At 40.1% G+C, this 27717-nt stretch overlaps 1 protein-coding gene across 5 annotated transcripts in view; it reads left to right on the top strand.

Annotated features, from left to right (window-relative positions):
* Positions 1–967: 967 nt before the first annotated feature.
* lrch1 (leucine-rich repeats and calponin homology (CH) domain containing 1) overlaps positions 968–27717 on the top strand; it is a 62975-nt gene continuing 36225 nt past the window's right edge. For all 5 annotated transcript variants that reach the window (XM_055059785.1, XM_055059781.1, XM_055059782.1 and 2 more), the window contains exons 1-2: positions 968–1343; positions 26200–26344. In XM_055059785.1, coding sequence (XP_054915760.1) covers positions 1118–1343; positions 26200–26344 — 371 coding nt within the window. In that variant the 5' untranslated portion in view covers positions 968–1117. The remainder of the gene's footprint in view (positions 1344–26199; positions 26345–27717) is intronic.

Below are 27717 nucleotides of genomic sequence, written 5' to 3' on the forward strand. Positions count from 1 at the left end.
CACATTTTCCACTTACATGGTAAATTTGACCACTTGCAATATTGTGAGCCAAATCTTTCAGAAATGAATTTACTAAATCTGGAGCTAAAAAAAAGAAGCTATGAGTCAATACTTTTTCCCAAGTATTCTTGGTAATACTTTGGTAATCGAGCTAAAAGTCATGTGGGATTAATAATTGTTACCACTGAAACTCAAGAACCCAGTTTTGTTTAGATAACTTACAATTGTTTACTCAGTGTTGTTCTCCTTTCTTGTCGAGATTTATAGCACTGTTTCTGGTCAAGTTTTAGACATTTTTGTCCCAAGTTAAATATTATTAATTAATTTGTGTTATTGACTAATTAATTTGTTACGGTACTTCTTTATTTTTTTGTACACATTTACTTTAGATTGTTATTATTTTTTATTATAATAGTAATAATATAATTAGTGGTGGTGGTGGTTTTGAGACCACACTTTTTTGTATATTTTCATTTATTTTTTTCTATCACATCGTCTGTCGCTGTCCGAGAAGCTTCATACTTTTTCACCAGCAGAGGTCGTTGTTTACCAAGTAACTCGATTTGGAGCTTTAACGGTCCTGCTTTTGAGGCGATGAAAGGTCAACTGCGCAACCGTAATGAGTAAAATCAATATAATTCCAATTTAAATCTAAAAAGTAGTTTGTCTTCTAAATAGAACCTGTTGTGTGAGTAAATAAATATTTGGTCTGACGTTTTTCCACCTTTAAAAGACACAAGAGGAATACCGGAACGTGTCTAAATTATGAGAAATATCAATTCTCTGACATAGTGCTGAACTTGTATGAAACAAGTCATTTGTCAAATGTCTTGCTTTTACATTGTTGAAACACATTATTTTAAAACAGTTGGCCACAAATTAGCAGCGTGACAGTAGAGTCTTATTTTGAAGGTCGGAACCGGATGTCGCTCTCTTCTTGTATCCGCTACACTTGACGTAACGGCACCCTGAGAGGAAGACGCGGCGCCGTTTGTTGGGAATCTCACCGCGCGACAGGGCACGGCACGGCAGGCTTTGGGGAAGTCGGTGTCCCGCGGAACCCGCGCCTCCCACCTGGATATAACCGGACGCACGCGTGGCGGAGAAGCGGAAAATTATGGCGACGTTGGGACCGGAGTCGGCTCGCCCTCCCCTCGCCCAGCTCGGATCTCCCCCGTCTAACCAGCCTCACGTCGGCTGCGCGAACCTGCCTCCCAACCGGGGCTTGGAGCGCGCGCTGGAGGAGGCGGCGGCCAGCGGTGTGCTGAACCTCAGCTGCCGCAAGCTGAAGGAGTTTCCCCGGACCGCCGCCAACCACGACCTGAGCGATACGGTGGAGGCAGGTACGGTGCTCTCCGGGTTGTTGTTTTCTGAAGTGACAGGGTCCTGAGAGGCGCCGCTAGTAGCAGGACTGCAGCGTTGGAGAAACTGTTCACTGCTTTACTTGACGGCGGTGACGTTTCCGTTATTCATAATGAATCTCGACATGTTTACACCTGAAGCTCCAAGGAGAGATCGAAGGCGTGTGTGTTTTGGGTCCTACGGGCATTTGCAACTTTTGCAGTTGTGCAGTGAGTCAACACGCCGATTTAAGCCTCGTAATTAATGACCTGGTGGAGAAACGACTGAAGGTCCTGCAGGTTTATGCAAAACAGCAGTGGAAGTGGGCACTGGTTGCTAACAGTGGGCCTTGAGTGGAAATCCCCTCCACTTCCTTCCTTTTTTTTTGTCCATGTCCAGTTGTAAACAGGCACGAAAGGCATCAGGGACCCACACAGCGTCAGATTGTTCTGAAAACAGCTACTTGCTCCTGTTGATCCTGAAAATCTGTCTCCAGCTCCACATTCGGATCTACATATTTGTAGAGATGCACCGATCCACTTTTTTTCATTTCCAATATCGATATCTGAGGCTTAGCGGCTGATACTGATCTGGTGCGGGGGAAAAAATCGGTTCTACACTAAAATGTTTTGGACGTTTTTATCTACAGACACGCATGTGTTGAATTACACATTTGTTCGATACCTCTGCACCAGAAAAGCATACTTAAATCCACCCATTATTTCACAGGCTTGTCCAACATCCAACGTAAAACAAATGATAAGGAAACTGACTAAAACAATAGGTTGTCTACTTTGGTCAAAAGTGTAAAAAAAAATAAACTGCAACAAACCTTTCACATGGTTTGCTGCATTTTAAGCAAATCATTTGTTTCAAATTGGGCACATTGTCACCCATATCTAATCTAGAATTATTTTCTCCCGATACAGATATTAATATCGCATTTCTACATATTTAGCCTTGTAAAAGATATTTACACCTTTTTGAACTCATGCATGTTATTTTTCTCATCTAAGTTTAAAAATATGATTAAATGTGGTTACTCTGTGCAGGTTAGTGTCACAAATCAGACTTCTTTTTTATGTGACTAAAGTATTGCACATGGAAATGTTTTCCTGGAGCAGTGTTTATGTTAAAGGGGTTATAATTGGTGTGACACGCAGTCGTAGCCAGACTGTTGCCAAAAAAAGGGAGTAATAAATAATTGTTGTCACTTTTAGCATTTTTGCAACATGTTGCAATAAAACTTCAAATCCATGTTACCCGATCTTATGTGTTGAATCAGTTGATCGCATGATAAATGAAAACAAATTCATTCATGTCCATTTGCATGGTTTATTGTTGATACTTTTTTTCTCTTACTCCTGAAAACTGGATGACAAAAGCCTCAACGAGAGCACTATTTGTATTGAAGGACAGTTTTATTTATAACGACTCCATAATTCATTTTATTTGTTGTTTCTATTGATTTATTTTGGATATTTAAAATATGTCCCAGATTCAGTGGTAAGCATTCAATAGAATTTAAAGTTCATTGACTATTGAGACTCTCTTATTGAATTATTATGCTTTTACCTTCATATTACTTGAAAATTATCCGAAAATAACAATATTATTGTTTATCGCAATAACTTGTGGGCAATTTATTGTCCAGCAGAATTCGTGATTGTGACAGGCCTATGTGTTGCTCAGCAGGGATTGAGTGCAAAGAAGAATTTTTCATAAAGTCAAGAAAATTATCAATCTCGAGTTAGAGGTTTCTGCAGATGACACTGTGATACGGACTGCTACAGAAAATCCTCCTGACACTGCCATGAGCATCAGTGATTTATTTATTTAATTGAATTTAGCTTTGCCTAGTAACTAGCAAGAAAAAACAAACTTTTCTCAAGATTAACTTAATGATGCTTCCTCATTCTTTTTCTGCAAAGCAGAGCCCGTAAAGAATGGGGGAAGGAAAAAAAAAAACCTGCAACAGCTCAGTCACAACATTGCTCTTTAAAAATTTCAGCTGCTTCAACATTTCCCGCGTGTCCCAAAATGCCGATTTGTTGCAATCCAGGTCAAAAACTCCTCACAGGAATAAAAAAACAAACAAAACAAAAAACATTCTAGTTGAATTTAATAACAGATGTTGCTTTTCCAAGAAGCAAAACAAAATGAAATTCCTCTCCTCCCCTGGATGCGGTCCCCTCCTCTCAGAGCTGGGCAGACCGCGCCGTCATCAGCTGTGGAGCTGCTCCGACTTTATCTCAGGGCTCTGAAATGAAGCGCGGCTTACGTAAGACCATCACAGCTAATAACAGAAACAGGATGGAGACTTGGGGAGTTGAAGTAAAAGCGGGTGAGAACGCGACAACAGTGTTTTTATAGCTTAACCGGGAAGAACGTATCGGCTTTGTACAGCAGATTTTCATCTGGTATTTGCTTGTTTTCAGCTGCAGCAAAGAATGCATTGTTGTTGTTTTTTTTTTTAATTATGGAGTCTTTAATCCGGATCAGACCGCATTGTAATTACTGACCTCAGTGCTAAGATTTGCTTGCAGGAAGCTTCCCTGCAGTGAGGCCTGATCCGGATTCACCCGCCGACCAGCATCTTGTGATGCCTCATTTCTCACAAACTGATGAGAAAGCTGAGCAGGGAAACGTATCGCCAAGCAGACTTCTGCAGCCTCCAGGGCGCAGATTCTCGCTGTTTAGGTGTAACTCACACCTAAACAGGAAAGAAAAGGTGTGCGACTTGAAGCGAGGCCTGAGAAAAACGAGTGAAAATCTCTGATCACGTGGTAACTGAGACCAACCCCCCTTTTATCACCCCACACGCCCGCCGACGAAACAAAATTAGCAGAGAAAGAGCAGAGTGAGTCACCGTGACCGACGGACACGTGGGTTGAAGGGGACTCTTACTCGCAGACCTACATGTACAGAGTTCAACTTTAGTGCACAGAGAAGAAGATGCAGCTCATGCATGCAACTCTCAGCAGCAACACAAGCCTTGGCTTGTCTGGAAACACGAAATAGAGCTGGCAACTTTATGCGCTCCTCCCTCTGGGTCCTTCTGATTAGCTGAAGGTGTGTTTTTACTCTGAACAAGCTTTATATGAACTGTAGACAAAAGAATATAACCTCTTTGTTCAGCTCCTGTTTGGCCTATTTCTTTATATCAATTATAATTATTAGGAATGCACCATATAAAAACTTGGTATCATTTTCCAGTATTGTTGTTACAGCCGATAACTGATTTACCCATACGGTAAATCGATTATTGGGTAAAAATTGTGTTAAAGGCTAAAATGTTGTATTTTACATTTTCACACAGTTACTGTTTCTAATATCAGTTCAGTTTTTAAAACATGACTGACAATGGCTGATGCGAGAGGGGAGGAAAAAAACGTAACTCTATAAAGATTTAAAATTCCTAATCATGGGAATACTGAATCGATTCAGAATGCTCAAAAGTCAGTTTTAAAATGCATTTTAGACATACGTCGTATTTGAGTGTACCGCACATCACATTGCACGTCCACTTGCCCACCGTGTGTATCTTGAGTAATTCTTTGATTATTATTATTTTTTTAATTATTATTTTAAGAAAAAACATCAAAGAATTACCAGTTTGGTAGTGCATGCGACCCATTTTCTCAGCTGTGCAAACGAAAAAAAAAAAAAGAGTTCATTCGAGAAAACGTTTGAAAGTTAAGTGTCCAACACTGAAAGTCTCCTTGTGGTTCCAGGACAGTCGCACACGAGGCCAAACAGACTGAGCTACGCTAGGCTGGGTTAGGCTTTTCAGAGAATGAAGCAAGGCTTAGGATAGCGCGCTGGTAGCTAGGCATTGTCCTCTTAGGTTCTTTGCAGTCATGACTGTCACATCTTTTCTAGTCAGATGGTCGAACGTCCTTATATTTCCCACAGTTTTGCTCATAAATTAAACGCCCCGTCTGGTTACACTGATGATATTTAAGGGGTTATATTTGTGCCTCCAAACTGAGCGCTGTGAGACTGATGTGAACATCTGAGAAAAAAAACAAGAAATCACTCTGCTTCTCCTGCTGACACTCGGCCCAATGCCTGCATTCACTTCTTAACCAAACAAAAATGGACCACTTGTGAACTGCTCCCTGGTTCTGATGCATTTCGAGTTGAAACACTGAAAAAAAAACAGCACATCCATAAAATACATTACATGCTGACATGAATACACTGCTCAACTGTTTCCTGTCAAAACTACTGTTCAAAAAAGTAAAAGAAAAATATCTGTAAAAAGCTAAATTTGGCTCATTAAATTACTTTAAGCACTTTTTCAGTAAGCTACCTGTCAAGTACAGTTAAAATAAAAAACTGTGTGTTTACTAGACTTAATTATATACAGGTCAGTACCGTTTTAAGGGACAGTGGTTTACAAAAAAGCGAAACTGTAAAACTGTAACATTGAATGCGATGTCTTGTCAAATTTGGCTGAACCTTGCTTTTCTGCTAGTGCACCGAAGAAGAAAAAAAGAGAAACACTCAGTGCAACTACTACAAAACATTAGTCTAGAGCTGTAAAAAAAATCTTGAAAACATTAATTCGAGACATTTTCAGATGTGATTTCCATACTGTACAGCTTGACAAAGCTTTCCTAGTGTAATTTCTTGTCGAAGTGGTCCTTGCAGCAGTGTTGGTTGCTGTGCCATTAGAGGGTTCAGAGAGTGCAGAAAGGCTTGCTCTCTTGCCCTAAATGCACTGGACTTTCATCATGAAAAATTGAGGTCTTGAGATGGAGAAAACATGGAAACCCCTTCATATCTGTTGGAGAAGCATTGCTTGTACTTAGAAAGCGGACATTCTGCTCCCAACCATACCACCCGACTATATTTGGGACCTAAATGATCAAACCTCTTCAAAAACACAGTTTTTGTAAACTTCAAATTGCTTGTTTTTTTATGTCACGAAATGGGTTGCGTGTGGGAATGCTAGGCCTTTTTCCCACCTGATAGTCTGGTAGACTTAGTTCAATTGCGGAGCTGCTGTGGTTCACTTTCACACTGCGCTATGTCAAACAAATAAAATCCTTTCAAAAATCTGTTCACCTCCTCATCTGTGGAGGTGCTGCACCAAGAACCACTGAAGGAAATGACACAAAAACCCCAGAAGAAGACACTGAGCACAACTTCCTTCTTGTAGGGAGGTGATTCCCAAAAGCTACCCGACCAGTCGGTCAGCATGTGGTGTTATCGGCGCAGGAGCAACTGCCAAGCTGCTCAGGTTATCATGTAAACAGGAGAGTTCTGGGGAAATCCAGTGATTCAGCCTGCTGGATAACCATCTGCAGGAACGCACCACTTTATGAATTGGTTTTAGTCTTGTCTATTTCTGCTAAACATTCTTACACTTTTAATAGTTTTGGGAACACACAAAGCCCAGAGCTGAAAATAATCTAGACTTCAAAGCTAGTTATTCATTCTAACAAATCAGCTGCCGTAGGTTCCCTGGAGCTCAGTTTGACTCGTTTTACATTCCATTTGGGAGGCGGTGAACTCAGATCAGATCGGCTGTTTGTTCCGACAAAGATTACCGTCATCTCTGCATTTCCCACCAGATTACACAAATTCAGCAGACTAGTTTGCAGATGTCTTGTTCGACCTGTCGCTTCTCTGAAATCCACTACTCATCCACTTCACCTTCAAATCAGTCCTTCCCAGAGCTGCTGCAGAGGAATGGAGACAGAAACTACCAGATGAGTTTCAGTTAACAGAGTCGCTTGCTGTTCAGTCATATGTACAGCTATTACTGTCAGTTCCTCTGAGCAGTCAGTAGTTATTTACAGTGTTACAGTGTGTTTGTTTTTGTGTCCTTTTGGAGACCATGTGAGTGCATATGTGTGTGTGTGTGTGTGTGTGTGTGTGTGTGTGTGTGTGTGTGTGTGGTGTGTGTGTGTGTGTGTGTGTGTGTGTGTGTGTGTGTTCCCATTAGTACAGCCGGCAGTCTGTTTCCCACCACATTCTCTGCCCCAGACAATACAGTACACATTTCTGCAGTGTTTGGCAGTTTTTCATTGGACACATTCTCATTACAGTGTGTGTATGTGTTGATAGAGGCAGTATCTGTTTTGTCTGTCTGTGGGACAGCTCAGTAGAGTTCATAGGCACCCAAAACACTTGGAAGATTCTCGAGTCCAGTTAAAGATTTTCTGGTCTTCTCATGCTTCCGTAATGTGTTGTGTTTATTTGTGTTGTACCACTTGTCATGCTGATGCACAGAAATTACCCCACTGAGGAACAAATTAAGGATTATTCCACTGTAAAAATGCTTGTTTTTAGGGGTGCACCAATTGTCTGGCTGGTTACAGACCCTGACTTGCCAATACCGATATTTAAAAAAAAAAAAATTATGACAAAGTTGCTATTTTGGCAACAGTGGAGTGACTATTGTTAACGCCATACTAGCAGACATTACCTTGATGGGTGCGTCTTTTCTGACAGAGCAAAATGGGCAGTGATTGATTTGTAGACCTTTGAAGAGGGTGGAAAAATCGGTGGATGAATTTGGTTTGGCTGATATCGGCCAGTCATCAATCAAACAAAATTAAGAAAATCGGGACCCATTTATCGGTGCACCATTTGGTATTTTTAGTGTGAGCTTATCTGTGGCTCATACAAAAAGATCTTACAATGTAGATGACAGTCTGATCCATTCAGAATGCATTCAGAAAAGAGACAAAAATGCTCTGGTTTATATTGATTATAAGTATATTTGAGTTCTGTTTTTTTTTTCTTCTTTTGATTTTGGTGTCCTTTTCATCTGAACATTGATTATATCAACTACCCTGCTAGGAAAAGGTATTTAAAGATTCATCTTTATTGGTTGAAAGTATATTAAAAATATTGAAGGGTGAGACGAAATAAAAAAGTGTTAAGAGTTCTCACTGGTAACAATCCAGTGACAGAATTGATTCAGTAGCATTCTGGTCCTGTTCAGTCATACGGCATCATAAACCTACAACCAGCAGTCAGTGGTGTTGGACAGGAGCAGTAAGATGTCAACACTGTGTGCTTTTCATCTGTATGGACAGACGCCCAATGTGCGCCTGAGGCGGATAATCCTCCCATGAGTTCACCACCCTCACTTCTTCTGCCACACCGCTCTTCCTTCCCTTCCTTTTCCCTGCACACAGACGTGCGCGGACACAGGAAGCGGTGGGGTTTAAGGAATGCGTTGGATAGAGGAGGGGCTATCTGCTTCAGAGTTCCCGCCACACCTGAATGTAATGACAGCTGGCACGGAAATGAGCACCCTTGGAAACTCACATCCTTGTACAGCTCCGGTGAAAAGGTTAGACCCTCATTTGGAACCTGTAAGGTTGGATTTGAGCTGTTGTTTTTCCAAGTCACCAACCTCTATTATTGGAAGAATTAAGTGCACAAGACAAAGTTCATGTAGATTTTTTGAAGTCATCTGAGATTAAAATGACATTTATAGGGCCAAAATCAATCCATCAATTGATTAATCAATTGATCAAGTTTATTTGTAAGGCAGTTGTTTCTTTACATCATAAAATCACTAAAATGCAAAGTTATAGAAAACACAGTCAACAATTGAATTGGTAGATTTTGTCAAGTGCTATTGTTTCACATTAGAATGTTTATTAATGTTTCACTGGTTATGTTTCAGAAGCAACTCGATCTTGTTGTCGGGGAGCCCTTGTTGGATATTGGTAGGGCGAATTTTGAGGGTGCAGGTGGTGTGACAAAACACTTTTGAAAATGTAAAACAATGTAGAGCCAAAGCTCCTAGGCGTTTAGACTTTGTACGTGTATCTAAGCGTTTCACCAGCCCTTTAGCTGCGCAGTAACCCAACTGCTTTGTTCTGCTTGTGGGTACAATTTATAGTCAGTAAGGAAATACCGACTGCTGCAGCTTTTCCCTTAGCGTGCAGTGTGAGTTGGGACGTGTTGCCTGACCTTGACCTGTGACCTCATAATGATGATTTGTAGCGGTCCCTGTTGATTTCATCGTCACCTTAAACCTCCTCCTATTGATTTGTGCTCCCAGGGCCTGTAAAGGGGGGAGGGTTGGTGGTTCATGCATAGCGAATGAAGCCGCTGAAGGAGCGGCTAATGGAGCAGGTAATGGCTTTCCCTCAGAGGAGAGAACCGCTACATAGACACCAGACAGATGTGATCTCATCTGGATGAAGCAGTGATGAAACCTGAGAAGTCCTGTCAGACCGAACAATGCTGAACTCGTCTAAGACATTACACCAAATGATGATGGAAAATTATTTCGTCGGATAGCTGAAAGTGTTTTTCCTATCTTTGCGATTCGTCTTTCCAGTCAAAATTACAAAAGGAATTTGATTAAAACCAAGAGTGTTTATCTTGGATCAACTCTAATGGCACTCCTAGTCATTTGGAGTGTCATAAATATGCCCTTGTCCTATTTATCACAGATGAGTAGAAAAAAAATTAGGTGAAGGCCAAGATTCTGGCCCACTCCCCCCTGTCAAGTGACAGGAAATGGCCGCTCCCCATCTCATTGTTTTCAGGAGTCTGCAGCTCAGATGTCTTCCTGTCAGACACACCAAAGATCTGCAGCTCAGGCCAGCCAAACATGCTTTTCATCGAGCAGGTCCAGCATCGGGATCACTCCAGCCTCGTCGTCATTTATGCACATCGACGATGGGAACTGAAGGAGCCTCTATGTTAATGTGCTTTTAAATTTAACTGTAGCTATGCAGCTTTCGTTAAATTGTATATTTAGCATGCCATGATTAGTCACAGTGGTAATCATTTTCTGCAGGAGTAATGTTATCCTTTGGGCCTGGGAGGTACTAAACAGTTCATGTTCTGACTTTCCCACGAGAGGATATTTCTCCAGTTGGACCTAAAGGAGTTATTTTTATGTGAGGTGAAAGATGTTTAAAAAAACTAACAGACAGAGTGCTCTTGTGAACTTAAATGAACCCAGATTTGGATGGCTGTGATTTAAAAGCCACAGTTTCACACCCAAAACTCAAAAAACACTTGGCTTGAACTAGCCTCTTCTGCTGCCTGAATTCAACTAGTTAGGTGGATGTCTTTAAGCTGAGGCACTCAAAGTGTGGTCCTGAATTACTAATGCCAAATATATTTTTGCCACCTCAGACACTTTATGGAGATGCACGGTAAAACGGTGAGGCCTTTCAAAGATGTTGTAAATTAAAATCTTCTTGAAATGAATAGAGCATTAACACGCTGTCAGCTATGTTTGCTTTTAATTTAATAACATGTAGTGATATCCAGTGATGTTTATGAGAAAGCCAACTTTGGCAAGCCCATTTATTAAACTTGACAAAAATAAAAGGTTAAGCAGTATCATGCTCTAGTTGTCAAAAACAATCGGTAGAGATAATCAAGTACCTCCAATTAGACATTTTTGGCCCCTGTCATTAAAGCTCTGAATAATTTTGATTTTGCGCAAATTACGCTTGGGTGTAACAACACACCCAGCTCACATGTTGTTGGGTTTGAAAAAAATAAATAAAACAAGATGGAATCTTGGTATTTTGTGGAAATTTGTGTGCTTTTAGAAATATAATAAAGTTTTTCAATCTGCAGTCGGTGCAGAAACATTTGGCCCCGTTGTGTTTTTCATGCTTGCCTCAGTCTACGACAGTCTTGACTCTGTAGTGAGCCGTGGGAGCTGGAGGAGCAGCTTTAGGGCAAAACAAAGGAGATTACTGTATATTTAAAAAAAAACATGGTTATGTCAGACACCATTTATATCACAGGAGAAGTGGAGATGGTTGAGGAGTACAAACACCTCAGTGTTCACCTGGATGAGATGCTAAACAACTCAATACCTGATAGCAGCTCTATTCTTCAGTCTTCACACATTCACACCATGACAATGATGCCCTACGTAACATTACATTTTTAGAACTTTTCCGTCATATTCGGCCTATGTTTACGTGTGTCATTATGGCAGCTGCAGTGATGTGGTGAAGTCAAGTCTTTTTTGTTTGAGCTTAAATTAGGTCTTGCTCTTTGCAAAGATCAGCCAGTCTCTCTCTAGTTGCTCTATGGAGCAGAAATACTGATGAACCAAGCACACATCAGACTTCTTCACATGTACTGCTGCATTATTGGAGACAACCCACTGATGTAAAGACTGAGCTACAGTTCACACCTGGCACAGGATCCTGTAGATTAATAATCATCTGGATTGATCAGATTCAATATTTTACTTGAAAATGGTCACAAAACAACAATATCGTTTATCGTGATAAGCACTGGGACAGTTTTATAGTCCAGCCAGATTTCTTATCTGGTGCAGTTCGAATACATATCTAAATGCCAAACTGACGGAAGTGGAGTACAGTGCTAGGCATTATGGGTAAATGCAAACTGAACAAAAGTTTGTTTTGCGCTACTGGAGAAATGACTTGTGATCTTTTGCCAATGACAAAAAAGACATCCTACCACCACTAAAATCTGCCGTCACTTTATTCTTGCTTACATTTTGTGAAAAAGGAAGTGGTTCTTGGTACAGTGCCCCCACAGGCTGGGAGGGGAACAGATTTCTTAAAGTGATTTTGTTTGACATAGTGCAGTATGAAAGCAAAAATGTAAGAAATGACACAATTCAGGCCCCCAGTTGGATGGAGTTTAGACTGTCAGGTGTAATAAACATAATCCACATACTTCTCACTTGTCTAGTTCTAACTTATAGGATTACTTTTACTGGGAAAACAAATCAACACTTTATTTCACTTTCTTCATGATTCAGTGCAACACGGGGACTGTTGGAATGTTGTGGCTTTCCTGTTGCAGCTCTTCGCCGGTGCATGCAGACAGATTTTTTTAGGTATTTAAAGAGACAACGGGTCATGAAATGGAAAAAAAAAAGGTGTTGATGTGTTTGTAGTCCACATTTGTGACAAAACAGTAAAACAGGACGATATTCCAAAATGTAGAAGTGTGCCCTCATAGAAGCTGCATCCCCTTCAATAAATAAACACAGACTGTCTCCAATCCCACCAAAGTAGGCCAGACTCCCTGCCAAAACACACACACACACACGCACACACACATCTTTCTGTCCTCACTTCCATGCTTTTGGCACCATGTTAGCAACCAGATACACAACCGCATCCTTAACTGGTTCACTGTGATAAACACACATGCTCTCAATATCCCAGTGCTTCAAGCTTACCCTAATTCACCATGAAGCACATGCCAGCATGCATAAATAGGTGCACACACACACACATGACGGGATAAATCCATGTACAGATTGATCAAAGCTGCTGCTTTAATCCTTATATGAGCATAATGTGCCCCTCTATAAACTCATCACCTTCACCCACCCACTGAGGCTGAATCCCACTGTGAGGGCGTTTTTTGAGTGTGATGGAACTGAGCAGGAATATGAAGACGTTCGTTTCTGAGTGGGAGGCTGCTGCCGTGGGTTTCAGCTCACTTGTTGAGGGTGTGTTTCGTGTTGTCATACCCGGCTTGCAGATATTATGGCTGTTGGGTTGGCGCTTCTGGGTGGAAACAGCAGCTGCTGCTGCTGTTGATGATCTCAGGGCAAACAATTCAAATAAGCAAAGCAGGAGTTAAGTATACTTATTTGACTGGTACAGTCCAAAGTATGGATAGGAGTTAAGTAGAAGGAATTATTTTATGTAAAATGAACAATAAATTGTTTATTTATATTTATTTATATTTACAGTTACATTTGCAAGTTTTTAGATCTGAAATCTTTACCTTTTCAAGTTGCTAAGCCAGTCACAATAAGCAATAAATACATTAATCCCATGATCACGTCAGCCAGTTAAATCGAGCTGGATAATTTGTTGATTTAAAAAAAAAACGTTTTTTTTTTTTTTTTTTCTTTTCTCTTGCTCCTTCTACCAAAGACTGAATCACAAAAGACTTCAGTCTGGTGTTTTGGTCTCAACCAGACCCTTTTATTTTGAAAGAAAACTTTACAGAGACTTCATAATTCATTGTATTTGTTTTTTTTTTTTCGTCTTTGTCTATTTAAAGTATTTTCCAGGTTTAAATGACAACACACTGATCTTTGTAAATAGAAATAAATGCTAGTTTACTTTTGTTAGCTTTCACAATAAGAGTTTATGTTGTACGCTTTTAGAAAATCGTTTGTTGTGGTTCTCAATGAGTTTCATTTTGTAGCAGCGAGGCAAAAAGTGGCTCTTTGAACTGAAAAAACTGCTGACCTCTGGACTAGGCCATTCTAACCTCAAACTTCTTAGTTTTCCTCCCTCTAACAATTCCCTTTTTTTCTTCTAGCAACATTTTTACAGCAACAGTTGCTCTGGGTTTTCTCTTCTTCTCTGAGTGATGCTGTGGTTGCATTAAGGAAACACATCTCCACATATAAATCACTCTTCTTATCGTGCTTGCCTTCCAGTTTCCTGTTTTTTTTTGTCATATTTTTCCTCCTCTGAGGAAATATGCTGAATTTTAAAGACGACATACATAAGATTTACTGCAGAGCCACATTTATGTTTGTGACTCCCTGTGGCAGGGCTCTGACATGTGTGTGTGTGTGTGTTGTGTTTAATAGGAATAGGGTGGTGGTTAGTTGGCATGCCATCCCCCGCAGCCATGCCAGCGACCACACACACACGCACACACACCATTGCAGTGAATTGCTGACAGCAGAGAGAGATGTGGGTCAGCGGTGGGGGTTTGTTGTTGCATTTGATGATGATAGTGTGTGTGAGTGTGTGTGTGTGCCATCAGTATGCCTGGTGGGTTGCCAGTTTGAGGAAACTACCCCCCTCTAATCCTGTTAATGTCACTGCCAACCGACTTCCTTTTTTCCATCAGTGTTTTTTTTTCATTATCTGTTCATCATCACATCTTTTTAGTTTGATTGAAGGTTTGTCTTCTTTTTTTTCTTGGAAAAAATAAAACTTTCTCCAAATTGCTGTACCACAACCATCTGTATTACATTCACACATTTTTTGTCTGTTTTAAGTTTTTGATTAGATTGCATTTGCTTAAAATCTTTCTTGTTTAATTAGATTACATCTGGTTAAAATATTACTTAAAAAAAAAAATTAATGCCATTTCACATTATAGGGGTATTTAATGAATATGCAGTGGAGCCTCTGCATAGTCCTGGATTCTTCTGTGAACAGATTTTACATGGAAACTTAACTGCTAATTAATTGCATAAAGTTACTGACCTTTTCATAATGTGTCTGTAAAATAGTGACTACAGTGCTGGGCATTCTGGGTAAATACAACCATAACAGGCTGGAAAGATTACCAGTGACAACAGAAATCCTGCACCACTCCATTTGTGTTTATATTTCATAAAGAAGGAAGTTGAGCTCTGGTGTTGCTTCCTTCAGTGGTTCTTGGTGCAGCGCCACCATGGGCCAGGAGGGGAACAGGTTTCTCCCAAGATTTGGTTCATTGGACACAGTGCAGTGTGAAAGAGAACCACAGCAGCTGAAACTAAAACAAATGTCGCAAGTTTTGGTCTCTACTCAGTCCTTGTCTACCAGACTATCAGACTTTGAAGTTTATCTTGATGTTTGGACCTACAGTAATTGTTCAGGATGCCATATTTACTGATGTGCATCATTTTTGGAGCTTGTACGCTCCCCTGTTAGCATTGTCAACATTTCTAGTCCAGAGTACAGATAGGGGTTAAGCGGAAGAAATGTTTTGGAGCTTTTTCCTTCTACGGGGTGCTAATCCTTCCGGCCCCATTCCTCGGAAGTTGGACCCTCCAAAGACATCACATCAAATTCAGTTGTTATAGCTGCAAATTGAAAAACTATTAGGATTTTCTCACTGCTGTGCTTTTTGACCAGATTTATTTTCCAAAGTGATGTTAACAACAAACTTGGGTTTTGTTTTCCTCTGCTATAACTCTGGTAGCATCAATATCACTTTTATTATGTCATTTCACTTCCTGAGAAGTGTTAACGCAGAATCAAAATTGAAAGTGTATTGACTGCAAGGAGAGAAGGTCAGGTTACAATCTTGGAGAAGTAAAAATATATAAATATAGTAATATAGATGTATTTTTCTCTGGATGTCCAGCTTTGATTTTTGTTGCAGTTTTGATCTGTAGATCAGGTTTTTATCTGTATTTCTATGCCCCCAGCAGTCATCACCCCCCAACTCTGCAAATCCACTGTACTGCTAATCCGTGACTGTCTGCTGGTCACTGGGTCAGACAGGCAGTGACACCCCCACTCTTCCCTTCCATAGAGTATTATGCCCTTACACACACATGCACACACACGGATACGCCACAGCTTTTTGTTGATATGTCAGAGCAAATGAAAAACACCTGAGATTCTTACGAGCACACTATTTCAAATCCCATCAGATTATAGGGATTTTAGACTTTGCTACATAGCAAAGCAAAAAAGCATTTCTCTAAGCTAAAATGAAAAGATGAGTGTATAAAGTCTTTCAATTAATTACAGATACATGTAATAATATAAGGATTTTGGCTCCGTCTTACTGATTTTTCAAGAAACAGATCAGGACAAGATCGGAAATTCCAGTTGCAGTTACAGGTCAAGCTCAAGGTCATCCAGTTCCAGTCATTAGACTGTTTGTCGGTTCATCTATAGATTATAAACTGGAGCCTCATAATGTCATCAATTCATGCAATGGTGAAATTATCAGCAAAGACTTTGCTGATGGTATCACAGTTAGCTCGAGCATATTTCAGATTTGGTCTCGTGTAAAATTGGGCTGATATGAACATGTTTATTTTAATCTTGTCATCATGTTTTATGGTGCGGTCTGTTTATTTTTTTATTTTTTTAAATAATATGTGTAGATATTAGTTACTATTGAATAGCGATACCAGTCCAAATTTTCCTATTGGTACAACCTTAATTCGTAAGATATTGAACAGGCCTGATAATAGTTATACACACATTTGCTAATGATGTGGAGGATGACTGAGGAGTTTTGGTTGAAACATATTCGCAGACAAAAGGTGGTTTTACCGTAAATGCAGAATGTATGTATTTTTAGCACAGTTTTGACTTAATTATTGCTGTAAATATACAGTTCTGCTTCCAGCAAATGGCCTTTTTTGGCTCTGTATTTAGCGATTAATGGATTACTAAATTAGTTGATGATTAATTCAACAATTATGATTAATCCAGTTAATCACAATTAATAGAATTAATCACAACTATTTGGAATTACAATTGGGGTCACGATTAGCCACGGTTAATTGTTTCAACCATGGATTACCTTTCTTGTTTGCTGCGACCGGAATCATTTATTGCCCAACATAATCATTTCTGGTTTATCTAAGCAATAATTCCATTACGTAACCTTATTGAGCCACAGCACATTGTGTGTGAGTGAGTACTTGCACGTTTGTTTTTTTCTGCACACACAAGTCTCAGACTGATCTTCCTGTGTTCTCCTCTCGTCCCACTTTTTTCCTCCCACGCAGGCAGAATAGTGGGACACGTCGGCCAGTGGAGAGGCATCCCTTCCCACTGCGTCTCATGTAAATGAAAGAACAACAAAACAAAAATCATTTCTGTTTTGTGGCGGACGGAGAGGGAAATATTTGCTCGTGTGTGTCCGTTAGTTGTTTTGCACGCGGCTCTTTGTTGGTCTCTGGGTGAAGCTGATGTGGGTGGATGTTCACTTCACTCCAACCACCGTTACATAAGAGGCGGTCCTCGCCGGTTGTCCTGGAGAACAAAACCCAGATATCCAGAGAGAAGGAGACAGGATGGAGGGGGCAAACCTAAACACAAACTATTACCACGCTTTAGAATTTGACGAGGACTTTTGTGGTTGTTGATGATGGAGTTTTATTACATGATGGTTCGTTTTAATCTTCATCCAAACATGAAGAAAAGGAAGACTGCTTTAAAGGGTATTTTATATTTCTTCTTTACTTAATGCATAAATTTAGAACCATGATTGTTGTATTTGTTTTCCCAGCAAACTTTGATTGGGATTAGTGGTAAAACACTTAAGGTCCAAGGTTTGGTTTGATAGTGATTTTTATTTTTTTATTTATTTATTTATGGATATAGTTCACAACACAAAATCTGTTGCTCTGACAACGACACAGTTCTGTGGAAAGGAGACACAACATTATGTATTTTCATCATTAGTAGGGCGTTTAAAGTGAAGTCAGAGGAAGAATGTTTGCTTTTCTTTGGTAGCTTGACTCGTGCACGACCAAACTCCACTCTTGCTTACGTCCCATAGCAACCAGCAGAGCCTATCTTGGGTGCAATTTGGAGGTGTGTCCTTCTCCCTGTTTCTGAGCTCTGCTTATTGGATTACTGATGGATGGAAACACAAATTGTAGCAACACTGATGCTTCTTTGAACTTAGTTAATTTACTATTTTAGATAGTAAATTTTAGAAAAAAACAGAAACAAAAAAAGCTTTACATATTCTGGTCATTTCTGATTAATGGCTGCCATCCTATTTATTTTTGCTTCAGAAAGCCATTCTGTAAGATTTTTGAAGATAGAGAAAAAACTGAAATTACTTTTGCTTATGACAGATTTCTGAGAAATCAGAAATCTGTATTTTGTTCTCATAACCAGACCAATATGAGGAGCTTTAACTTGACTCATATTTTTAGCAATGCGGTTGCAGGCTTTTGGCAGATGGGCACGAATTGAGAAATGGGTCGCGTAGAATTCCTGTGGGGGGGACCGGGCCATTCCAACATAACACACACTCGCAGACATGCATAATAAACACACACTGCATCTATTTTTAGAACTGGAAACAAACTAAAGCCACCGTTTTCTCAGTCCGACAGCAAAATGAAAAACACACACATTTGGCCACATACTTGTGCAGCCGCCGAAGCATGCACAATCACACTCTGCATCCATGCAGAAAGTCTCACACGGTTGTCACGGCAACTTCAGCCTTTGCCATCATGCCTGCTTTACTTTAGGTTTTTTTCGGGTTGTTTACTTCTGATCAGTCTTTTCTGCCATTGCTTTTCCTTCCTTCCTGTTATAATAGTTTTAAACAGGCAGCAGTTATAAATTGGTTTGAACATTTTTTGTTTTTACATTTATCCAATTTATTTATGGAAAATAATATTTAAGCTACTTTAAAATGTTTGTAAAATAAGAGCTTTAACGTGGGATTTATTTGTGCAATATTTAACATTTTGCTCAAATTTCTTCTTTTGTTTGTTTTTGGGGGTGAATTCAATTGAACCTGGGTTTGTACTTGAATGAGATGCATAGTGGGTTGGTTTGGTGTGTGTGTGTGTGTGTGTGTGTGTGTGTGTGTGTGTGTGTGTGTGTGTGTGTGTGTGTGTGTGTGTGTGTGTGTGTGTGTGTGCGCGTGTGCGTGTGCGCGCGCGCGCAGCGGTTACACAGTTGGTTTAAATCATCATCCTCATCAGCAGAAAGTCTGAGTCGGCAACTTATTATTTTTTTCTCCTCAAGGCTTCTTCAGCATCCTGGAGCTACTGTGTGTGTCTGAGAGCTGTTTTCTGTAGAAAATAATAGAAAACCCTACTCCGCTAAACACACATTCAGGGTTCCGTCTTGAACCCTACTCCAAGACAGGGTAGGGCTCCTACTCCGTCTTGGAGTCAGGAAAGTTTGGAACTTTGATTCTGGTTATTCAGGATTTGCTGCCCCTCCCCTCTCTCCCTACCCACTTTCCCAATGCCAACATGCATAAGTTTATGAATTATCAAAAACAAGCAGCTCTGGTCAATCACTGTGCTGTCTGATGGCTCAAAGAATTCATCCAGCCATCCGTTTTTCCATCCTTTGTCCATCCATCCATCCATCTTTCTTTTATCCATAGATCCTTTTATCTATCTGTCCCTTCAATCATCTCTCTGCCCATCCATACATCCTTTTGGCCTATCCGTCTGTCCATCAAGACATCCATCTATCCTCCAATCCCAACATCTAGCCATCCGTCCAATCGTTCACCTGACTCCATCTATCATCTCTCATTGATGATCGATGGATCCAAGTAATAAGTGCATTATAGTTTCTATCTGCTGTTTGTGTCTAGAACGTCCATCTCCCTCCCCTGAAAATGCCTGCCTGAAAATGTTAGCATCCAAATGAACTCAGGGTTGACCACAAAGCTACCTTTTTAATCCCTTATTCTCTGGTATAAGGGATTGGAATTTTTCTTTCCAGATTTCTCTCACCTCATCCAGATGTTGGGTTCAATGAGTGCTCTGATTCTTTACGGCTATTGCTCATTAAAACATTGTTACGTGTGTGTGTGGGGTGTGTGTGTGTGTGTGTGTGTGTGTGTGTGTGTGTGTGTGTGTGTGTGTGTGTGTGTGTGTGTGTGTGTGTGTGTGTGTGTGTGTGTGTGTGGTGTAAAAGCAGTCGTTACTGTAATGCTGGGAGGAGGCCTTCCTGCCCAATCAGAGGATGCAGCTGCAGCACTCTCTCTCAGTGAGGGTATGTGTACGATTAGCTTCAAGGTCTGGTCTTTAGGCAGAGGTAGCTTGACTTTGCCGAATTGACAGGAAAAAAAGACCAAGGTTGAATATGGAAGACATCAGTGTGTATGTGAAAAATGTGCATTAGTTGAACTTTTTGTCACAGGGCCTGGCAGTGATTTACTGGTGCCTTTTGCTTACAGTTTGCTATCGAAAACTACTGACGTCTCAAAGTCAGACAGTTTTAATGTCAAAATCAAGTTGCTGAGTTCAACAAAGTATGACATATTGACATTAACATCGGTATCACCTGATGTTAGCCAGTTTTAAACATTTAAACATATGGTATTGACATGGTATTGCAGAGTAACTGGCAGTCCTCGCTACAGAGACTTTTAAGATTGTCTTTTTGTTTAAGAGAGCTGCAATTTAGTTGTCTATTCTTCCTCACCAAGACTACAGTAAAATCATACTTTTACAAATATTACAAAAAAGACATAATGGAATAGATAATAATCTTCACTGGAAGTCCGAATTCATCCATTCCAGCAAATCAATATTATTTCTTGATCTTTTATAGGACTATGTTTTAAGGTTCTTTTGAAGTTAAAAGAGAAAACATCATGATAATATGATATTCAATTATGGATAATGAATAAATTTATACTTTAAGTGAAGATTGTTGTTTGCTTTTGATCTATATTTGAAATAGTTTAAATTGAGTTTTGTGTGCGTGTTTTTTCAGGTATTTCATAATAATTTTGTTAATGTTGATAAAATATTAAAACTGTTTAGGCAGTTGATTTGAAATTTGTATTGTATTTCTCTATCTGTAGAGAAAGAGTGCGCGTTTTGGTTTAGTTACTGCTCTGAATATGTTGTTTTTTAGCTGTAATTAGAATCTTTTGACTCCAGTTAATCAATTACTCAATTAGTTGACAAATATTTTAATAATTGATTCAATAAATCAAATATATTTGTACAGCACATTTCAGCACCAAGGCTGTTCAAAATGCTTTTCATCATAAAAACACAAAAATGCAAAGTTGTAGATTCATTGTGATTAATCAGATTAGTTGTTTTGCAGAGAGAATTACAACTGGTTTAGATTTGATTACATTTGACTCCAAATGTGCAGACCAGCGTATTAATAACAGTAAAAGGCCAGCAGCGTTATAATCAGTCTTCCATCCAGTCTGTGCTCTCCTTGTCCTGCCGCGGTCTTGTTAGATGACTGAGTGTTAATCAGTGGGCAGGAAGGCGTTCTTGCGTCTGAGCAGCTCTGCCTCCACATTCCAGTGTCCTTTGTACACCAAGCACCCACTAAGTGTGGTTTCACCGAGGTCACGAGGTGATCTGCAGGAAGACAGAGTTACTACTTCATCTCCCAACAAACCACAGATATGCTGCCGTTTCCCGTCAGCCTGCAGGCCGCAACATGCCTGGTTGAAATATCTTGTACAACTAACACCGGAACGTGGATGAGTTGGAACATCTAACCTGGAGAGGAAAGGAAAACGCATCTGCTAATCTTTACATCAGTTGCTGCACATTTCTTGTTGAGCCCGTCTGTTTTATTTAAGAACAAGGAGAAAGATTTGTTCTCTTATTTTTTTTTTTTGGAAGTCAATGTCATAATTTTCAATCTTTTATGTGATTTTGACTAATGAGAAAATGTTCCAAGATTCATAGAGTGAAATCTGTTGCATTATGTCTCATATGTGCAGATACTAAATGTAAAAACAGAGGCATACGGCACAAACAGTGGTGTGCGATGGAGTTTTCTCAATCATCTCTTTCTGCTTTTACTGAGTCTTTTCCCAAAAGTCTTAGTGGACAGATCCACCAGTCATAAATTCTGCGGATGATTTTCAATTTTTTTCTACTCTTGATTTCTCTTTAGGGACAAAATTCCCATTAAACTTTGTGTCGGTTGACAATTGAACTCAAAGTTTATGTAAACCAATTTTCTCCACAGGTCAAGGTCTCAGAGCTTTTTTCTCTTTATCAATAAATTCTGTATGAAATTTTGAAAGTCCTTCCACCTAATCGCAAAGGAAGAAAGTAAAAAAAAAAAAAAATACAGAAAATCTTTTTTAGATGATGAATGAACTAAGATTATGCAGCACTTACAGACATCAACCAGGAAGTTGAAGCTCAGTCACAGATTGATCTTCCAAATGGACAATAACCCTAAGTGCACAAAGTGTTTACAAAGTGTCTCCAGGTCAAAGAAAGTTAAAGTCTTGATCTCAGTCCAGTTTGTGAGCAGATCGGAAAAGGCGTCATTTCCAAGAGATGCATGTTCCACACTGTACTTGCTGCTCCCTTTTCCAGCTTCATCTCCTTCAGCTTCAAGTGGTCTTAAGCGTTCACCTTGACAGCAAAACGCTGACGTTTCATTACCACAATAAGGTTCTTTCCTGTTTCACAGACGAGGGGAGAGTCCTGTTAATAACACAGGAAGTCCCACGCCTTACCTCATAAAGCGAGGCCCTGTTTGTTTTCATCATCAATCTAATTTCAATAAAAAAAATATAAGTTTAACTGTCCTTTATTTTCATAATTTTGGCAAAAACTGGCTGGATAAACCTACAGTTTGATGTAGGCACTCGCAAACCCACTGGAGTTGCCAAGCTGGCCTCACTTTGCTCTAGAAAACGTTGTTCCTCAATCAGTTCAAAGTCTATTGAATGAGGCAACAAAACACTGGGCCTGGAAATTGGTTTGAGAGTTTTGTGCTGATGTGCTTTGAATGGATGTCGCCTAATATGTTGGTGCCATTGTGGCCGAACATCTCTACTTTGGTCTCAGATGGTGAGTAGAGAGGCATTTCCAGTGCGAGAAAAATGTGCTGCTGCCAAGAGCCACATGGAGACACCTATGCTTGATTGCAATAAAGCCACATCTTCATTTTTTAAAACGGTCTTAAAATGTTCTAAAGTGGACTGGCTGAAACCTGAAGATATCTGCAAAATGTTAAGTGTACATTTCTTTTCAGAATTCAGTCGATATTTGTTGGTATACAACCTGAATGTCTAAAGGAACCACAGAGCAACGACGGATTCGAGGCTGGCATTAGATTATGTCAAGGAGAGAGATGTAGCTTCAACAATCACTGTTTCTAAGCTGCTGGCACAAAAACCAGATTGCTTGGCTGGGAATTTACATGTCTGAGCGCTGTGGGAACTGGAGGACCTGGGCTCTGTGTATCTCCAGGAAGGTGTTCATTCTGTTTTTTTTTTAATTTTTTATCTCTGCTGCCATCTCACGCTGCAAGTTTAAACAGAATGCCTCAGCCGTTTTGTCTACAGCCAGTTGCAGCAGTGAATAGGGCCCTGATGGGTATCTGACCCGAGGGCGGCCAACCTCCTCATGCCGCGTGCAACGAAGGTTTTCCGACAGAAGTGTGTCTGGGAGATGGAAGGTCCTTAATTCGCCTGCTCTCCAGGTCACTGCAGCGTTTGCAGACACACACTCCGACAGCGATAGCTGCACGCCGGTGTGTGTTTTACAGCAGCTTGAATGAAAACAGATCTGACACGCTCTTTGTTCCTCATTCATCTCGTTTTAAATAGCACTTCCTGTCCCTGCACCAGCAGCCTCGCCGTTGTTGCCATAGTGTTAATTTTGTAAAAGAGCTCCACACGCTTGTCTTCAGAGTCAGACGACTTGCAGAGAGTTTTCTTGATGTTTTTCTTTCCTCCTACATGACAACATCCAGGGGCAATTGTGGCTCCCCACCCCACTGCCGGTCGGGGCAGCACCCTGCAGCACCGATGCCCTTTCTCGTTTTCTCCTGACTCTGCAACGCCAGAACGAATAACAATCATGCCTGGACAAAAAAAATAATTCATGCACGGCTCAGTCTTTGTCTCAAAGGTCACGCACGATTGCACTCGGACACTCTCCTAAGTCCCACCGCATCTATGACGGCTGCCTCCAGAGGACACAAGCTCTCGTCCCTCTCTCTCTTTCTCAGTCTGGGAAGAAGAAAACAAAATGGGTTTGCGGAGAGGCCGAGCGCTGAACCTCGGCAGAACAATACCGACTGACATTTCTCTGCCTTATTTGGTGCCCGCTGATAAGTAAAGTCGATACTGTCGATGCCGAGCTGCGCAGGACGTGATGTCACTGGTCCTGGCTTGGAGCAGCCGGCTCCTGCAATACTGACTTCCACGAGTCATAGATCACAGATTTGCTCTCGCTGGGGTACCGATGGAAAACTCTGAACTGCTGAATTTGATCCGATTCTTGCTTGAATTCATGAACAGTATTCATAAAGATCTTAGAGCAGCTTTCTTGCTTTTCTTCTGGGAGCAGCCATTAATTATTTATATTGTGAACAGGCAAAAAGTCCCATGAGAAGGACATGGCTGCAGCCAACAGAAAGGGTCGGGGACAGACCACAGTCAGCCTCATAACCTTATTTGGAAATGGGACCATTGCACTCCGGAAGTGAAGGGGGTGCTATTTTTTATATTATCCGCAGTCTCCTGTTTTTATTTTCTTTTGATATCTGTGATATATCTTCATGTTTAAGAAGGAGTTCCACTCTCAGCATGTTTTTTAATTTGTGCATTTTATTTATGTCAGCGCCTCTCACAGTTTTTAACAAATTCTGTTAAATATGCTCCATAATCGCATCTTTTCGGGCCTGATACTGCCTCTAGTGGCATGGGGGTGGTATCAAAACTAATGTAATTACATTACTAAATCAAGAACACCACAAAGTCTTTATTATTTGCTATTAATTCAGGCATTACTGGCCCCTTAAAAGATAAATTCTCGAATAAAACACCTTACTTTTTCATTTTTTAAGGACGTAGAGCAAATCAAAAGATATAAACAAAACCTTTACACATCATAGATGATATCTATACATTTCCATTAACTGTAGGAGGGATAAGAGAAATACAGGGACATGAAAACCAGCTATAATAAAAATACCATTTACAATGTGCACATAAGAAACTTAATCGAGTGAAAGTCCATAAAAAAATAAATGAATTAGAGTATTCCTTGCTGTATTCCATGTTCTTTCAGCAAACAGTTGAGATAAAGTTGTTTTTGGTTTGGTTGCTACTTTACATACCATTGAAAGTTTGTTATTCTGCAGCTCATGTAACCAAACCAGCTCAGGAGATGAAAAGTTAAAACACTCAACATTTTGTCTTGTACACAATCTTTAGTTGGGTAACCCCGAGGTCACTGGGTCTTCTTAAAGGTCTTCTGAGAACAGTTCTTAAAAATATAACCAGTGTTTTCAGCAAAGTTGAGCTGACTGTCCAGGAAACAGTCCTTTCCTTTCTCTTCCTTTCCGTTCCTTTCCTTTGCACTGATTGGCTGTTCCCTCACTTTAGCACGTCTACAGTAGAGCTAAGACTGTATCCACTGTGTGTATTAAGTCATATTACTGTACATTTTGTGTTTGAAGTATTAAAATTAGCAGTTATAAGCATTGTTAGAGATAGTTTGCTCTTTTGTTTAGTATTTAATCCCATATTCTCCTTTTCTTCAAACTTCCTAATCTTTTTCTTTTATTTCTCTTTCCCTCACCCTTCCGCTGATATTTATTGTTGTTGTAAAATCAGCACGACATATCTGGAAATGTGTGTAATTGTTCCCATAACATTTCGTAAGAACCCTTTTACTATCATGTCGGACTCAGTCTGTCCCACCACATACTGTGTTTACATCACTTAAAAAAATGTTCTTTTGCAGAACCCAGATTTCAGATTTTCTGGTTTATATTTGTAAAAGCGGTCATAAAATAACTTTATTAGAGGCTGATGCCGGCTGCCTTCCCTGCAGCCGACTTGTGTCATGCTGCAGAGCGACGCGACAAGCCGACAAGGGGCAAGTTTAGAAAGAGGCAATCGATTCTGCTAACATATAGCTAACCTAGATGTCAGGACAAAGTCCTTCAAACATCCACACCCTGTAATTACCGACAGCAAATAGCTGGTCGTTGTTAAAGTGAGGAGGGGTTCACTTCCCAGACTCAGCAGCTGGAGGCTCATACAGTAGCTGTCTGTCACTAAAAAGATGCTGTTTATGGTGTTGAATCCTGATACACTAGAGGCATTGTTGCTATGGAAACAGGTTTGTGCGTAGGGTATAAAAAATAAGAATTTGCTTTTGAGTTATTCTTAAATGGTTTTCCTGCTTTATTTTGAATTTTCTTTGGCGCACTAAATTAATAATATCTGCATCTCCAGGTTTCATTTTGTCAAAGGGATTGCTCTCCCGTGACAGCGCGACTGTAAGGGACGTAGCCTTTTTACCCTCCAGCATTGTTTACATCTGTGAAATTTCCGGATGTAAACAATAACATGCAACGTATCTATTGTAGCAAAATTTCTAGATATCTAAATAAAACCCATCCTCTCTTGCTTTTGTTTTTACTCTTTCCTTTACTTAAATGTCTCCATTTTAAATTTTTTTTATTTTTGCAGACCTCTCAAAGAACCGGCTCAGCGACGTCCCCTCAGAGGTCTGCCACCTAGTCGCCTTGGAGACACTAAACTTGTATCACAACTGCATCAGGACCATCCCGGACAGCATCATCACCCTACAGTCGCTCACGTCGTTGAACCTCAGGTACGCACGGCCATGTTTAAGCAGAAGCGACGCTGTTACCTGGTTGCACCGGGCTCTTGGCTCGCCTCTCTACTCAGAGTCAGCCATGGTGAAAAAAAAACGCTCTGAAACACCAACATCTTCCCAAGAAAACTCCTGAAGCCTAGTACAAGTTTTAGACAGGAGTAAACTTGGTTTATTGGAGGAGCAACAACGATATGATGGCTACTCAGAAACGTACAGACTCTACCTCGCTAGCTGCAGCTAAACACGTCTGCTAACTCTTAAACATTTAAATGAATCAGTATTCTTTGGTCTTTTCTTTCTTCATGTGAAAAGTGTTTTGGTGTGGAGTTCAATTCTTCATTTTTTTTTCTTTTACGTCAAAAATGACATTCTTAGTTTTCCTCATATTTAAGCTCTTTACAAACATGAGAGAGAAACACATTTTAACACCTTTCAAAACCAAAGTTCCGCTCAACCACTGCAGTCGGTTCCATTTGTGGTACAGAATAACAGGAAATGTTGACCTCTGGTTATTGATTTGTTAAATTGTTTTCATTCGCATCGTAATTGTGAACTTTTCGGGTTAGTAAGTATGATTAAAATAGTATTCAGAGAAATTGAAATTGAAAAAGTGGAATTTGGAGGGGGGGGGGAACAAAGGGGATTTTGTGCGGCCCTGGCAGACATTAGAATTGTCTATGTCCGAAACACTGACAGGAAGGCTGTGTTTGACTCACCACACATGAGCACACATAGACACACAAAAATAAAACCTACTTTGATCATTTTTTTTTCCTTTTGAGAAATCAGTATTTTTAACATCTTTGGCTAGCAGCGCTTTACATCAGATTAATTCAGCTCGGTCTAATATCACTCACTTGATAGAACAATCTGAAATTAGAAAGGTCAGTGTTAAAAACGTTAAAGTGAGTGCGCTGTTGTGGACGACTGGTTTCCAAAGGGCTATTTTCTGTTGTCTTTTTTTTAAAGCTGACTCATTTGAGGTTTCAGTGTGTGATGAAGGTGTGTGTGGGTGTGCATGTGTGTGTGTGTGTCAGTATCTGCATCTCTGTGTGTGCTATTGTGCAGATGTGGTTTTGTTTTATTTTTTGACTCGTAGAAACTGCTCCACGCGGCTCTTTTACTACTGGGTATATATATTCCTGGAGGATTGTTAAAGTACTTCACATGTGGAAACTATAGAAGAAAATGTGAAACACTTCCTCTGCTTGACTAACAGTGTAAGAAGAACAGAAGTGATGGTGTGTACTTGAACCTGTTATTATCTATGCGTAAAACTCTTATTTTGAAGCGTGAAAGGAAGTAGTTCTTAAATCGCCCTATTTTGTTCTGTTGGTTGAAGAAGTCTTTAATTAGATGGATTTTGT

This window comes from Poeciliopsis prolifica, unplaced genomic scaffold, assembly GCF_027474105.1.
Source record: "Poeciliopsis prolifica strain line A6 unplaced genomic scaffold, Auburn_PproV2 SCAFFOLD056, whole genome shotgun sequence".
NCBI classification, from domain to species: domain Eukaryota; kingdom Metazoa; phylum Chordata; class Actinopteri; order Cyprinodontiformes; family Poeciliidae; genus Poeciliopsis; species Poeciliopsis prolifica.